Here is a 14214-nt window from a genome sequence, read left to right as displayed (position 1 = left end):
AAAAGTATTTCTTTCTTTGGTTTTCATGTGTCTTTGAAGATGCTATGCATGTCTGTCAGGGGAAAAGAAACTCATATTAGCTTTACAAGTAATTTTCTATTGGACCATCTAACAAGTACCCTTTCCCCTTTGCACTCCACAAGTACAGGGCCCCCCCAAAACATCAAAGAATAAAGAACAAGCAGGAAGATCACCTCACATGACTTGGCATAGAAAGCACTTCCTCAATTTGTTAAAATGACTTCCATTAACTATGTCCATAAATCCTCTTAGAACCTAAGAGCTAAAGTTCCAGGCTTTTAGATCTATTTGTTTGCTCAATAAATATTTATTGAGCACCTGCTCTGTGCTTGGCCCTGTGATAGTGCCTGGGGAGCCACAAGGGAGCCCAGTACCTGCCCTCTCAGTGCTTACAACAGAGCAGAGATCCTCAATTCATGCTGTGATTCACAGAAAGGAGCCAAAAATCCCATCTCAGCAACTAACCATTACCAGAACCCAGACCACCGACCCCATATGGGGCTCACACTCACACAGCCTGGTACACTTGCTTGTTCCTAGAAAGGTACACAGAGAAAGGCATCTTACCAACCACACCATCTATCATTACATAAGCAGAGAGAATAAGAATGACATAAATGAACAGAATAATGCAGATGCTCATTGGGCAAACTATGCCATTAATTTTCTCACCTTTCTAGAATCAAAATAAAGAACCAGGTAAGTGATAAGAAGTCACTCACATCTTACTCCATGACAACATAGGGAATGAACAAGCCATTACTTCCAGAAGGGGATGCATTCCCAGCATCTGCTGCTGCCCCTTCCATGGCTGGATCATACAACATGTAATGTTTTATGCCAGGGCCACCTGTTTACACAGTGAGCTCCCCAAGGGTGGATCTGTATGTCATCCATCCCATAATCTAGAACGCAGACTGGCAGAAAGTTCTTTAATCAGAGCATGAAGCATCAGGGTGCTGGAGCAGGAACAGGTAGTACCTGCAGCAGCCATCTCGATGGGCCACTCAGATCTTCTTTGAAGAGAGAACCTACAGGAGGAGTGCAGTCAGCTAACAGCTTTCAGCTGTAGCTTCAAGATCTTTCACAGCATTTAATTAAGCTAAGGACACAATCTCCCCAGGCAGTCCTCAGCCAATGATGGAACCGGGCAGAGATTCTGGAGTCTGACTCTTTTGGTACAATATGGGAACCCTTTAATGGAATCTTTGCTCCAGGGCAGCCCATTGGGCTGGCCACGACTTTCTAAGAGCTCTTCCCACCCAACTCTCCTTTCTTTCCACTTTCCTTTCACAGGTATATGAACAGCTCTATATTGTTATCTGAGACTTTCCCTACCTCCTATTTCACAGAAATTACCTCCCCCCAAGAATGCTGGCACTCCTAAATCCATCTTGGCATCACTTACTGAAGGACCAGAATGACAGGTATCCGTGGCATCCACATGCTCTTCTACATATCCCAGCCTCCTTTGCAATTAGGTTGACCAGTGCCTGTTTCTGGTTAATGAAACAAGTGTAGAAACAATACGTTGCTGCCAAGAAAGGATGGTTATAAACTCTGTGTGCCTTCCCCGTGGATTCTTCAATATCCCCATCTTCTTGAAGCCACAGGTGGCTGAATCACAAAATAGCCTGGATTCTAGTATTCCAACTTGGAGGAGAGCCACACAGGAGGACTTCTGACACACAGACTTTGGGTGAGTGACATAAATTTTACTGTATTAAGCAGGAGTGATTTCAGGTTTTATTTGTTAACAATGTATAACCTAGGCCAGTGGTTGGCAAATTGCAGCTCACGAGCCACATGCGGCTCTTTGGTCCCTTGAGTGTGGCTCTTCCACAAAGTACCACGGCCTGGGTGAGTCTATTTTGAAGAAGTTTAAGTTTTAAAAATTTGGTTCTCAAAAGAAATTTCAATTGTTGTACTGTTGATATTTGGCTCTGTTGACTAATGAGTTTGCCAACCACTCGCCCAGTCCACCCTGACTAACAAAAAACATATAGCCTGTATGCGATTTGTTTAGCACTTCTATTTGCATCGCTAACTTATACTTCCAGCTTGTTCATTTCCCTGCTGAGATGTTAGATGTCTATGTGAAGAAGTTGATATTACTCTGTGCCCACAGGAGGATAGAACAAACACATGAAGAAAACCCCTTTAAAATTAGAAAACCAGAACTCTTAGCCCAATGTCAAGTACTAAACAGGCCCTAGTCTGTTAATTGCACCTACCATCCCTATGAGTGCCTGGCTAAGTCTCAGAAACTGGTTGGGGAGAGGGAGATCCAAGATGGCAGTGTAGGTACATACCGTATTTTCCAGTGTATAAGACGACTGGGCATATAAGACGACCCCCCTAATTTTACAGTTAAAGCATAGGTGTAGGCCTATATTTGCTGTATAAGACTACCCTCCACTTCCGAGGCAACACCAGTTCTTTTTTTAATAGACCACCTCTCTGACTCTGGCTAATCTGAGCAGGCTCCCCCCCCGGCCCCCCCTTTTTCAAAAGTCGTCTTATACGCCGGAAAATACGGTAAACTGCTGGCTTGCACAACAATTTCAAAACTACAACTAAAAGTCAAAACGTCTATCACCCAGAACCATGGGAAAGCTAGCTGAGTGGAAGTTCTACAATTAGAAGGAAAGAGAAAAGAGCATTCAGGGCACAAGCACTGAAAATCTGAGGTACAGAGGCACGTGTGATCCTGGCTGGCAGTGGATCCAGGCTGGTGGCATGTGTTGCTTTCTTCAACCCTAAGGGAGACAAACTTTGATTTCTCTGAAATCTGGTTTCTGGGGAGAGTCGGGGAACCAAACTCCTATGGGAAGAAGCTGGACTGTGTCCCATCAGGTCAGAAAATGACGGTGGCTTGTTTGTAGAGCTGTACGCAGGAATACTTGCTTGCTGTGCTAGGGCGAGGGACATGGTTGAAAGCACAGGGATGACTGGCTGGTGACACCCTGAGACCCTGCCCCACACAACCTATAAGCCCACCCAAGCTACAAGCAGCAGCTTTTGCATATGAATGGCCTTCTCTATCTCAGCTTAACCTAGCAAACTTGCAACACAATTCAGACAGCTCCAAAGCCTCTAAGCCCCAAGCAGGGAGGAGAAAACTGTAGTTCTCACTGTAGCTCTGCAGGATAGCTTCAGACAGTAGCTGACTTGCACTGCATTGGAGATCCAGAAGCCAGTATACCTAGTGGTCAGTGTGAGACACCAGATTTCAACTCCTCACATCCATAAATGACACATTCAGGAGGAGGACTCAGCAAGCACCAAAGCCCCACAAGGCCTGCACCATAAGCGTGTCTCCAGTGCAGCAGTTCTTCCATTATAGACACAGCAGTTCCTCTCGCCAATTGGCCTGGAGGTCAATTCCTCCCAGTGTACCAACAGCAATCAAGGCTTACCTACACCAAGACTTTGCACTCACCCCACAAAGGGGTGTACCAAGAGCATTGATCTCAGGTGATTGGGGAGGCTGAGCTACTGGCCCCTATAGGTCACCTACCACACAAAGCCACTCCATCAACACAGAGAAGCAGCCAAAATTCAGAGGCACAGAAACATGTCACAAATGAAAGAAATGGAGGAAAGCAAACTACTAGACAACACAGAGTTCAAAACTATATTTATAAGGTTACTTAAGAATCTTCTAAAAACCCCTGAGAAACTTGAAGAGACCTTCAAAGACTTTAATGAGAATGCCAAAATAAAAAAAATAAGAAAAAGGAAAAGGACCAGTCAGAAATTAAGCATACACAGTCTGAAATAAAGAATATACAGAAACTCAACTGTAGATCAACGTACCTCAAGAATCAAACCAAAGATCTGAAATATGAGGAAACAAAAATCACCCAATCAGCTGAAACTGGTTTGGCTCAGTGGATAGAGCATCAGCCTGTGGACTGAAAGGTCCAAGGTTCGATTTCGGTCAAGGACACGTACTTTGGTTGCGGGCACATCCCCAGTGAGGGGTGTGCAAGAGGCAGCTGGTCAAGGTTTCTCTCTCATTGACGTTTCTAACTCTCTATCCCTCTCAATTCCTCTCTGTGTAAAATCAATAAAATATATATTTTTTTAAATCACCCAACCAGAAAAACAAAAAGAAAAAAGAATCCAAAAATATGAAGATAGTGTAAGGAGTCTCTGGGACAACTTTAAGCATACCAACATCTGAATTTTTGGGGTGCCAAAAAAAGAGAGAGAGCAAAATATTGAAAACCTATTAGAAGAAATAATGACAGAAAACTTTCCCTACCTGGTGAAAGAAATAGACTTACAAGTTCAGGAAGCACACAGAACCCCAAACAAAAGGAATCCAAAGAGGACCACACCAAGACACATCATAATTAAAATGCCAAGGGCAAAAGACAAAGAGAGAATCTTGAAAGCAACAAGAGAAAAACTGTTAGGCCAAAACCAGTTTGGCTCAGTGAATAGAGCGTCAGCCTGCGGACTGAAAGGTCCCAGGTTTGATTCCAGTCAAGGGCATGTACCTTGGTTGCAGGCACATCCCCAGTGGGGGGTATGCAGAAGGCAGCTGATCGATGTATCTCTCTCATTGATGTTTCTAACTCTCTATCTCTCTCCCTTCCTCTCTGTAAAAAAATCAATAAAATATATTTTTTTTTTAAAAAAAGAGAAAAACAGTTAGTTACCTACAAGGGAGTACTCATATAACTGTCAGCTGATTTCTCAACAGAAACCATGCAGTCCAGAAGGGAGTGGCAAGAAATATTCAAAGTGATGAACAGCAAGAACCTACAACCAAGATTACTCTACCCAGCAAAGCTATCATTCAGAATTGAAGGTCAGATAAAGAGCTTCACAAAAAGCTAAAGGAGTTCAACACCACCAAACCAGAATTACATGAAATGCTGAAGGGAATTCTTTAGGAAGAGGAAGAAGAAAAAGGTAAAGGTAAAAACTATGAACAACAAAGACATCAAATACATACCTACCAACAAGTGAATTTAAAAATCAAGTGAATAAAAAATCTGAAGAACAGAAAGGATTGGTGAATATAATAGAATCAGGGACATAGAAAGGGAGTGGACTGACAATTCTCAGGGGGAAGAGGGTCTTCGTGGTGCAGGAAGAGATTGGACAAAAATCTTACACCTAAGGATGAAGACAGTGGCAGAGAGTAAAGGCATAGGGTGGGATGGGGAATCAGGTGGAGGGGAGCTATGGGGTGGAAGAGGAACACATGTAATAATCTGAACAATAAAGATTTATTTTAAAAAATGAGACTGGTTAGAGACTGGCATAGCCAAGGGCTTTGCCCTTGTACTAGGGAAACCCATGGGTTGGTGCTGATGGGAATATGCAGATGGCAACTACAGTTTGGCAGTCAAATTAACCCTAAGTCCTGTGGTGATGGGGTGAGGAGGGTAAAGGCCCTGGGGAAGAAATCTGGAAAAAAAGGAAAAAAAAAAACATTCATTTTATGTGCTATTAATTAAAAATGCACATGTTAATTTGTTCACTCATAGTTCAGTTTAGCAAACATTCACTGATGCCCACTGCATGTAAGATACTGGGGCATCAAACTGTCCCTGCTCTCACAGAGCTACAGTCCAGTAAGCAGAAAGAGACAAATATGGCTGTGCTATATGGCAGAGTGGAATATGTGCTGGAAAATGCACATTAATAAACATCTCATGCTCAAATCCTCTTTTTCCAACATACCTCTCAGAAAACAAGATTTCAGATAGCACTGCATTTACATCGTGTTTCAAAGTTCTACATCCATTATATTTATTCCTTATGAGAGCCCTGTGAGGTCAGCATAATTAACCCCATATAGTACAGGAATGTGACAATGTAACAGTGAGTATTTACCAGGTATTGATTTGATGATTTATTTGGATGGTCTCATTTGCTCCCCACCCACCTTACAAGGCAGTTAATATATTAGAGCCATTGTATAAATGAAGAAAGGGAGGCAAAGTAGTCTGCCCAACGTCACCAAGCAGGTAAGTAGTAACCCACAGGGACTAGGAGCTAGGGTGGTTGAAGGCTCTGGAGTGGGAGTTGGCCATTCTATGCCCAGGATGCTTTCCTCATTCCCCTACAGTGCAGGGACTGTCTTGCCTGCCAGATATACACCCCCCAACCCCCTAATGATTCCCTCTCTCCATTGTCCCTCCTGCCCTGTCAGGTCTCAGTGCTACCCATTCTCCACATCTCCTCACTGCCTCTCCACACCTGTACAAGCCTCAGCATCTCTCTCTTCAACTACTATAATAGCTTTCTGGCTTCTTGGTCTCCAGGCTCATCTGTCTACCATCCAGCCTGTATATTCCTACCAGCCCTGATCATGTCCCATTTATGTTCAAAAACCTCCCATGGCTCCTCACAGCTCCAGAATACAGTCCAACCTTCACATGGCATTCAAGGCCTTGCACACCCACCACGAGGCTAACTTTTCCTCCACTCAGGTAAAAATATAACAAGTCAGTGATTCTCAACCACACCTCAGACTTTGTTGTCTCTGTCCTGTGATTTGGGGGGACCAATCTCCAATTCCCTGAGCCCCACTTTTCTGTGTCAACATTATAGTCACCTTCCAGGGCTATCTTTAATTCTCATCCAGGAAGCTCTTCCCTTTCTCTTAATGCCCCTGGCATCTATTATTTTATTCTTGAATTCAGCATTTCCCAAGCACCTACCTCTGTGGTTATCTGATCAGACCCACCTGGCATTCACACCTCTTCTTAGGTCCTTGGAAGAATCACCTGTTCTCCACTCTGTATTCAAATAATGGGGTGGAGCTGACCTCATCCATCCTCCTCCTAACCCCTGCCCCCAGGGTCATTACCAACTGAAGAGGGTCTGCCCACTTGACACACAGCAGAGCCAAACCTGGACACTGAGTTTTGCAGCGGAGAAATTAAGGCAGTATATTGGCAGGGCCCAAGCCAGGAGGATGGGGAGCTCGTCTTCAAAATCTGAACTCCCTGATCATTTTAATCAAGGAGTTTTAAAGGCAAAGATTCAGGGATAGGGGTCAAGGGGTCATGGGCAAAGCTGACCGGTGTAAGCTCCAGTGTTTTCCTTAGTCTGATTAATTCAGTTCCTAATGTCTTCTTGTCTGGGTCTTCATCACTGTAGTCAGGTGATCTAACTGTCTTGGAGAATCAAGATTCAGTACGATATTTCCTGACTGTGCATCACTGACGTTATTTTTAAAACAAAAGTCAGAAACTAAATGTTTTGTGAATACTGTTATGTTTAAGCCAGTGATTTTTCAACCTTTTTCATCTCATGGCACACATAAACTAATACTAAAATTCAGTGGCACAACAAAAAATATATTTTTTCCAATCTGATAAAAAAAATAAGTATAATTTTGATTCATTCACACCAAACAACTATTGTTGTGATGGCTATTTTAATTTTTGTATTTGACAATCTAAAGGAAAAGACATTGACTATTTAGGTATTGCCTCTGATTAAATAGGTATTGCATGTTTTAAGAATTCCCATGGCACATCAGTATGTCATGGCACACCACTTGAAAGTTGCTATTTTATGTTGTGCATGAACTTTGTATAAATGGAATTATGCTGTAAAAAAAAAAAAAAAAAAGGATGCTGGTTTAAGCTATCATTGTTTTGTGCATCACTAGCTATATTTTTCCTATTATTTCAAGAGAAGTGTATTTTTAAACATTTTTCCTAGAACTTTCTTTTCAGGCAGGCCTCTAGGACATGATTACCATACTTAAATTTTTTACTATAAGTGACTAAAGTATTTTCTTAATGTTTAGCTATGTGACAACTAAGGTAACTGAAACATTTAGTTTAAGCCCATGCCTGTATCTCTAGACTATTTAATCTAATACCTAAAAGCATTTATTATTAACTGCCAGTTTCACCTCTATGAAAGGCTGGCAGCTGTCCCAGTCCCATCAGTGTCATGTGATTGGTTTGGGGATGGACATATGACCCAATTCAAGCCAATGAGAGCTGATCTTGGGATTTTTCCTGAAACACTTGGGAAACCCACTTCTTACTGGAATTTCTAAACTGGAAATGTGTAAACTTGCAGCTGCTAGGGGCCATCTGTGCCACCACATGGGGAGAGCCTACTGGAGAATGAAGCCAAACACAGAGGAAATGGGAGCTAAGAGACAGAGAGAGATTTTTTTTTAAGGTACCATTTGAGTTTCTGGATTCAGCCATGCCTGACTACAGCCTACTTCAGGATGTTTCAGTCATCTGAACCAAATAAAGTTGGGTTTCTGTCACTTGTAAGAAGAATCCTAAGCAATACACTTACTAAGGGCCAGATACCATGATGGGCAGTGGGCTTGTAAGGTGTGAGCCCAATCCTAAAAGAGATCGTTTTCTATCTTTTTATTGCTAACCACAGCTCTATTGAACCATAATTTATATACCATAACATTTATTCTTTTAAAGTACATGAATCTACTGTTTTTAGTATATTTACAGAATTTTTTTGATATATTTTATAATTTTTTTACAGAGAGGAAATGAGAGGGATAGAGAGTTAGAAACATTGATGAGAGAGAAACATCGATCAGCTGCCTCTTGCACACCCCTTACTGAGGATGTGCCCGCAACCAAGGTACATGCCCTTGACCGGAATCGAACCTGGGACCTTTCAGTCCGCAGGCTGACGCTCTATCCACTGAGCCAAACCGGTTTCGGCTATATTTACAGAATTTTACAACCATCACCATGATCACTATCTTGCATTGAAAATGAGAAATATACCGTATCCTTACTCTTCTCCCCTACACATCAGCTCCCCTCTTGAGCCCAGGGCTGGGTTTTACTCCTTTCTTCAGAAACAGCAAGTGCAGTAGGTACTCAATTAATGTCTGTTAAGCTCTATTCAGACCTCCTTGAAAAACTCGGCCTCCATCCAACAGTTGTTTGAGTCCTTTCTTCAGCACAATGAGAGAATAGGTAGTTAGCAAAGCCACTCAAGGAATGGGATGTCCGAAACCAGTTTGGCTCAGTGCTAGAGCATCGGTCTGCGGACTGAAAGGTCCCAGGTTTGATTCCAGTCAAGGGCATGTACATTGGTTGTGGGCACATCCCCGGTAGGGGGTGTGCAAGAGGCAGCTGGTCGATGTTTCTCTCTCATCGACGTTTGTAGCTCTCTATCTCTCTCCCTTCCACTCTGTAAAAAAAAAAAAAAAAAAAAAAAAAAAAAAAAAAAGGAATGGGACGTGATCACCAACCACTAGGTTTTCTTCTGTTCTCTAAGTCTATCCGTGCATCAGGGTAGACTTCCGGAGAGCTGCACATCTGGAATGTGCTCCTTTGGCTCCTAAACTTTTCCTAAGTCTATTACAGAATAATTTAAAATAGTAACCACTGGAAAAATATAAACCCAATAAGAAGGGAATGATTTAATACTTATGCACCCAAAAGATAGAATAGTTAACAGCAACCAAAAATCATTTTTAAAAAGATGATTTGAGCTGAAACCGGTTTGGTTCAGTGGATAGAGCATCGTCCTTCGGACTGAAAGGTTCCGAGTTCGATTCCTGTCAAGGACATGTACCTTGGTTGCGGGCGCATCCCCAGTGGGGGGGTGTGCAGGAGGCAGCTGATCGATGTTTCTCTCTCATCGATATTTCTAACTCTCTATCCCTCTCTCTTTCTCTCTATAAAAAATCAATAATATATATATTTTAAAAAGATGATTTGAGGATATGGAGAAATACCCATGATATAATGTTAACTCAATGAAATAAAATATGAAAGGGCACAAGTTCAGAAATTAGTAAATACTGGCCACTGGAAGAAAATAATGCTAATTACTTTCTGTAGGTGAATTATGGAAAATTATTTTTTATACTTCTCTTTAATTTTCCATTTTCTAAAATGAACATTAATCAAATCAGAAAAGGTAGTTTTTTCTTGGTTAGTTATTTCATTAATGTGACTACCAAAGAGTAAGAAACAACCACATAAAGAACATCTCTGAGTCTCCTATAAAACTTAAAAAAAAAAGACATTGTCCCTCAGAATCTTTTAATCCAACATGTAAGAAATATAATCCGGCATGTTTACCTTTTTACTTTGACTGCCAGCAAGCTCAGAGGTAAAATTTAATACTCAAAAATGCAATAAGCATGCTAGCCCAGATTTCTTGGTACAGCAATTTTAATGCTTCTAAAGGGCTTCTGATGCTTTCTTTTACCTATATTTTTGATTGTCCAGTTTATGTTTTTAGATATTCAACTCTTTCTTAGAATACATACAGAAATATTTGCTAAAGTGATTTGAGTATCCCATAGAAAAGAAGTCCTGACTAGCAGATTCTCTGTTGGGCTGTTTCATTTTTACAAACACATGTCACTGAATGGGGCTTTAAATGTTCTGTTACTATTCTAATTACAGTAGAGGATCAACCCTGGATAAATGCATATATTGACACAAACTGACCCAATGATCAGATTAACCCATTCCTTGCTAAATCTTTCTCTCTTTGAATGCTGTGTGAACAAAGGTCCATCCTGGCTGCCCACAGTCTCTGGCCATTGACTGACAGCAAATGTGAGCAAAGCCAGCCAAAATCAGCTTTCTGCATCCATCTCATGTTCAAATCTACAGACAAAAAGTGACATAGCCAGCAAGTGATTAGGAAGTAAACACAACCCACAAAGACAGCCCACCTGAATAAAACAGGTCCCAAACACTCTTTAGATGACTATAGGTTTTGCTGCAATTACCCAGACCAATCCTTCTTTTACTTCAACTCAGACAGAAAGTACCTCCACTTTACAGATGGGCTACTTTAAAAAAAAAAAATTAGGTATTGTATCACCTGGGCATTCTATTCTCCATAATGTGACACTTCATGGCAGGAGATAACATAATTATTTGATGATAAGCCAGAATTCTTTTTTTTTCTGGTGATAACTTCACTGAGTCTTCATGAGATTTCAAAAGCAAGAAAACAAAATAGGCAGTCTTAATCTTCCTGTTGTGACCATTTTATCAAACCTAATGTCTCCACATCTTACTTGTGAATTCATGTCAGAGGAAAACAAGAGAAGGGAGGCAGGAAACATTTATTTAGTGTTTACAGCATGTCAGACAGAGCACTGGCTGTGGGTCCACCAGCTCAAGATATTTCCACTCTGGCCTGCTTTCACCCTGAAGCGTCACATCACAACCCTGCAGAGATCATAGTATAGTCTCACTTTCTCATACGGAGAAATCTAGGCTTAGGGAGAGTAAATGCCTTGCTCAAAGTCACTCGGGGGTAAGATAACCTGTTTCTGACTAGGTGCAACCTACCCCAAAGCTTATGTTCTGTGCCCCTTCACAGAGACAGAGATACATCCTACTGGCACGAGACTGATACTACCCACTGTCCTCCTTCCCAATGCTTTCTACATATTCCCAGGAACTGAAGAGCCTCCTAACTGCCTCATCCTCTTGACTCTGGGCCCTCTCACTCAGAAAATCATCAAGATACACTTGAAAAATAAAATTAAAAGCTTCAACCCACGCCCTGAAATCAAACACCCATCCCTTTACTGCCGCAAACAGGCTAATATGAAATCTCGTTCAGGAAAGCTTTCTGAAGGGATAAACTGATGATGAAAGCATTATGCAGCTCACAATATTTGGTGATGATGCAAGCTGGGCTGTCTGTCTACAAACATTTTTGTCTCCAAAGAACCAGTTCTCATCTCTCTCTCTCTCTCTCTCTCTCTCTCTCTCTCTCTCTCTATATATATATATATATATATATATATATATATATATATATATATATATATATACTACAGAGAAGCAGTGCATGCATCCATGTAATTGTGTCGTCCTCTCCATTTACGTGTGCAGGGCAAGTACCCCAGAGAACTTTAAGTGTTCAGACAAAGATAAGGGCTATGGGAACGTCGTTCAAAAATGATCTTACAAGGAGTTAGCTCTGCACAGTCCGACACACACCCCCCCCCCCACACACACACACACAACCACCCCACCCCTACCCCAGTTTGCATCCTCCTGGGGAAAAGGAAGCCTCTAGGCTTGCAGCAGCCTTCGCGGACCAACTGTCACCGGTTCCTTCCCCTTTTATTTACAGCGCAGAGCAGGCTGGTTAGTCTGGGAGGATGGCAGGGAATAATATGCAATCCAGGTTTCTGCTCTTACTCCAGGGACCAAAAAGGAGCAGACAGAGAAGAAAGCAGAGCCTGGGCTGGACGATCAGCGCGGCAGCAGAACTCTCCTCTTAGATGGGCTTTGTATAAGGGCTCTAGCAGAAGCGCCCTGAGAGCGCCAGGAAGCCGGGGTCAAGCCCAGCGCCCCGGCCAGGCTTGGCGCGGTGGAAGAGGCGCCAGCCGAGCTTACTGCACAGGAAATCACTGCCCCCTTCAGGCCGCGTCTCAGACTCTGCGGCCGGAGCTTTGGGGGCTTCCTTAGTCGGGAAAAACTCATAAACCCAACCTCTATCTCTCCTCCAAACACCTTCTGCGCACCTCACTCAGACCCCGAGGTGCAGTGAAGGTCCGTGCTGGGGCTTCAGCCGAAATCCAAGCCAAGGGGTTGAGGAGGGGGCGCGAGAGGAGAAGCTCCAGTCTAGGCTATTCGGCTCCCCTGGGAGAAGGAGGCCGGGAGCCCAAGACCGCTGCTGCAACGCCAAGTCCCTGCTTCAAGTCTGCGCCCGGAGAAACTGCCTGCAGCCGCCGGGCCAACAGCAGCAGCGCATCCGGGGCAAGACCTGCTCAGGGCACTCTGAGCAACTAACCCAAGGGGGGCGGGGGTCTCCTTATAAAACTGCTCTGGCCACAGGCAGCACCGGCCACATCCAGCGGCAGCGCTGCAGAACCGGAGGCCCCACACCTATCCGCACCCTGCGGATCGAGCGCCCAGCCCTGCTGCGCGCGCTGGCCCCTCGGGTCCGGAGCCTGCAGACCTCAGAGCAAAGCTCAGCTCTCCTGGGGGCCGGCGAGCAGGCCAGCGGCTCCAGCCCCAGGTGGTCCCGTTTGCAATCAATGCGCCAGTGCCTCCCACCTGGTACTCCACAGCCCCACCAGCGGGACCTGGACAGGGAAAAGCAATGCAGGCCTTTTGGGGGACCCAGTTCCCACCTTCTCCACTCCTTCTCTGGTTAAAGGAGATCCTAACCTCCTATCCTACACCACACACACAGGCAATCCCGAAGGAGTGAGATGCTTAGCAAACCTTGCTCGCAGCTGTGCCCGCCAAGCCCGGTGGGACACCGGAGGGTGAGCACTGAGTACCAGTTGGCAATGCTCTTGGCAGGCACTGACGGGTCAATCAGGGCTTTGCCCAAGGACCAAAGCTTGCCTCTGTCCAACACTCCCCCCTATCCCTCCACCCCCCACCACACACACACACACACACACACACACACATACACCATTGCCCACTACAGCCCCGACGGCGGAGGCAGCCGGACACTCACCTCCGTGTCATAGAGCCGCAGGTCGAGGAAGTAGGGGCGCAGGAGCGACTCGTTTCGGATCTGCTCTATGGCCAATTCGACCGCGGGAAGTACGCCGCGCCCGATGCTGCCCTTGGCCACCTCCTTGGTGAGCGGCATGAGGCCCATGATGGAGAGCGGTGGGCTGCTGGGCGGCGGCCGGGGGGCGCCCCGCGCCCAGCCCCAGGCCCCTGGCGCCAGCGGCAGCAGCAGCGGCAGCAGCAGGAGCAGCAGCAGGCGCGCGGGCGGCGGCGGTGGCGGCGGCGGCGGCGGCCCGAGCTGTCCGAGGCTCCGCGGGGAAGCCATGCCGCGCCGCGGGCTGCGGGCGCCGGCTCACTCGGCCCGCATGGCCTGGCCCGGCCCGCCGCCCCGCGCCAAGCTCTCCCCGCGGCGCCCGCGCAATGGCGCCGGCCCCCGCTCCGGCTCCGGCTCCGGTTCGGCTCAGAACGGCCCCGGCGGCGGCGGCGGCAGCGGCGGCGCCCGTGACGGATCAATCACGCTGGGAAGGGGTGGGAGCGAGGAGTGCGGGAGGCGGGGAGGAAGCGAGCAAACGCGGAGAGGGGGGCCAGCGTCTCTGCGCGCGCCTCCCTCCCGCACCGCCGCCCCGAACCCGGCCGCCTCCGCCCGCCCCCGTGCGCGCTCGGAGCCGCTCTCCCGCCGGGAGCCTCTCGGCGGCAGCTCCCGGAGCGGGGCCGGGGGAGGGCGAGCGGCAGGAAACGCGGGAGGCGAAGGCGA

General features: G+C 45.6%; 1 protein-coding gene across 1 annotated transcript in view; it reads right to left on the bottom strand.

The window, feature by feature from the left end:
* Positions 1-13858, bottom strand: part of GABBR2 (gamma-aminobutyric acid type B receptor subunit 2) — a 304115-nt gene extending 290257 nt beyond the window's left edge. The window contains exon 1 of the mRNA XM_036433225.2: positions 13462-13858. Coding sequence (XP_036289118.1) covers positions 13462-13785 — 324 coding nt within the window. The 5' untranslated portion in view covers positions 13786-13858. The remainder of the gene's footprint in view (positions 1-13461) is intronic.
* Positions 13859-14214: the final 356 nt, after the last annotated feature.

The sequence above is a fragment of the Pipistrellus kuhlii genome, unplaced genomic scaffold (genome assembly GCF_014108245.1).
Source record: "Pipistrellus kuhlii isolate mPipKuh1 unplaced genomic scaffold, mPipKuh1.p scaffold_m20_p_12, whole genome shotgun sequence".
NCBI classification, from domain to species: Eukaryota; Metazoa; Chordata; class Mammalia; order Chiroptera; family Vespertilionidae; genus Pipistrellus; species Pipistrellus kuhlii.
The sequence above is the reverse complement of the archived record's forward strand: the minus strand, read 5'-3'. Positions and strand labels throughout refer to the sequence as shown.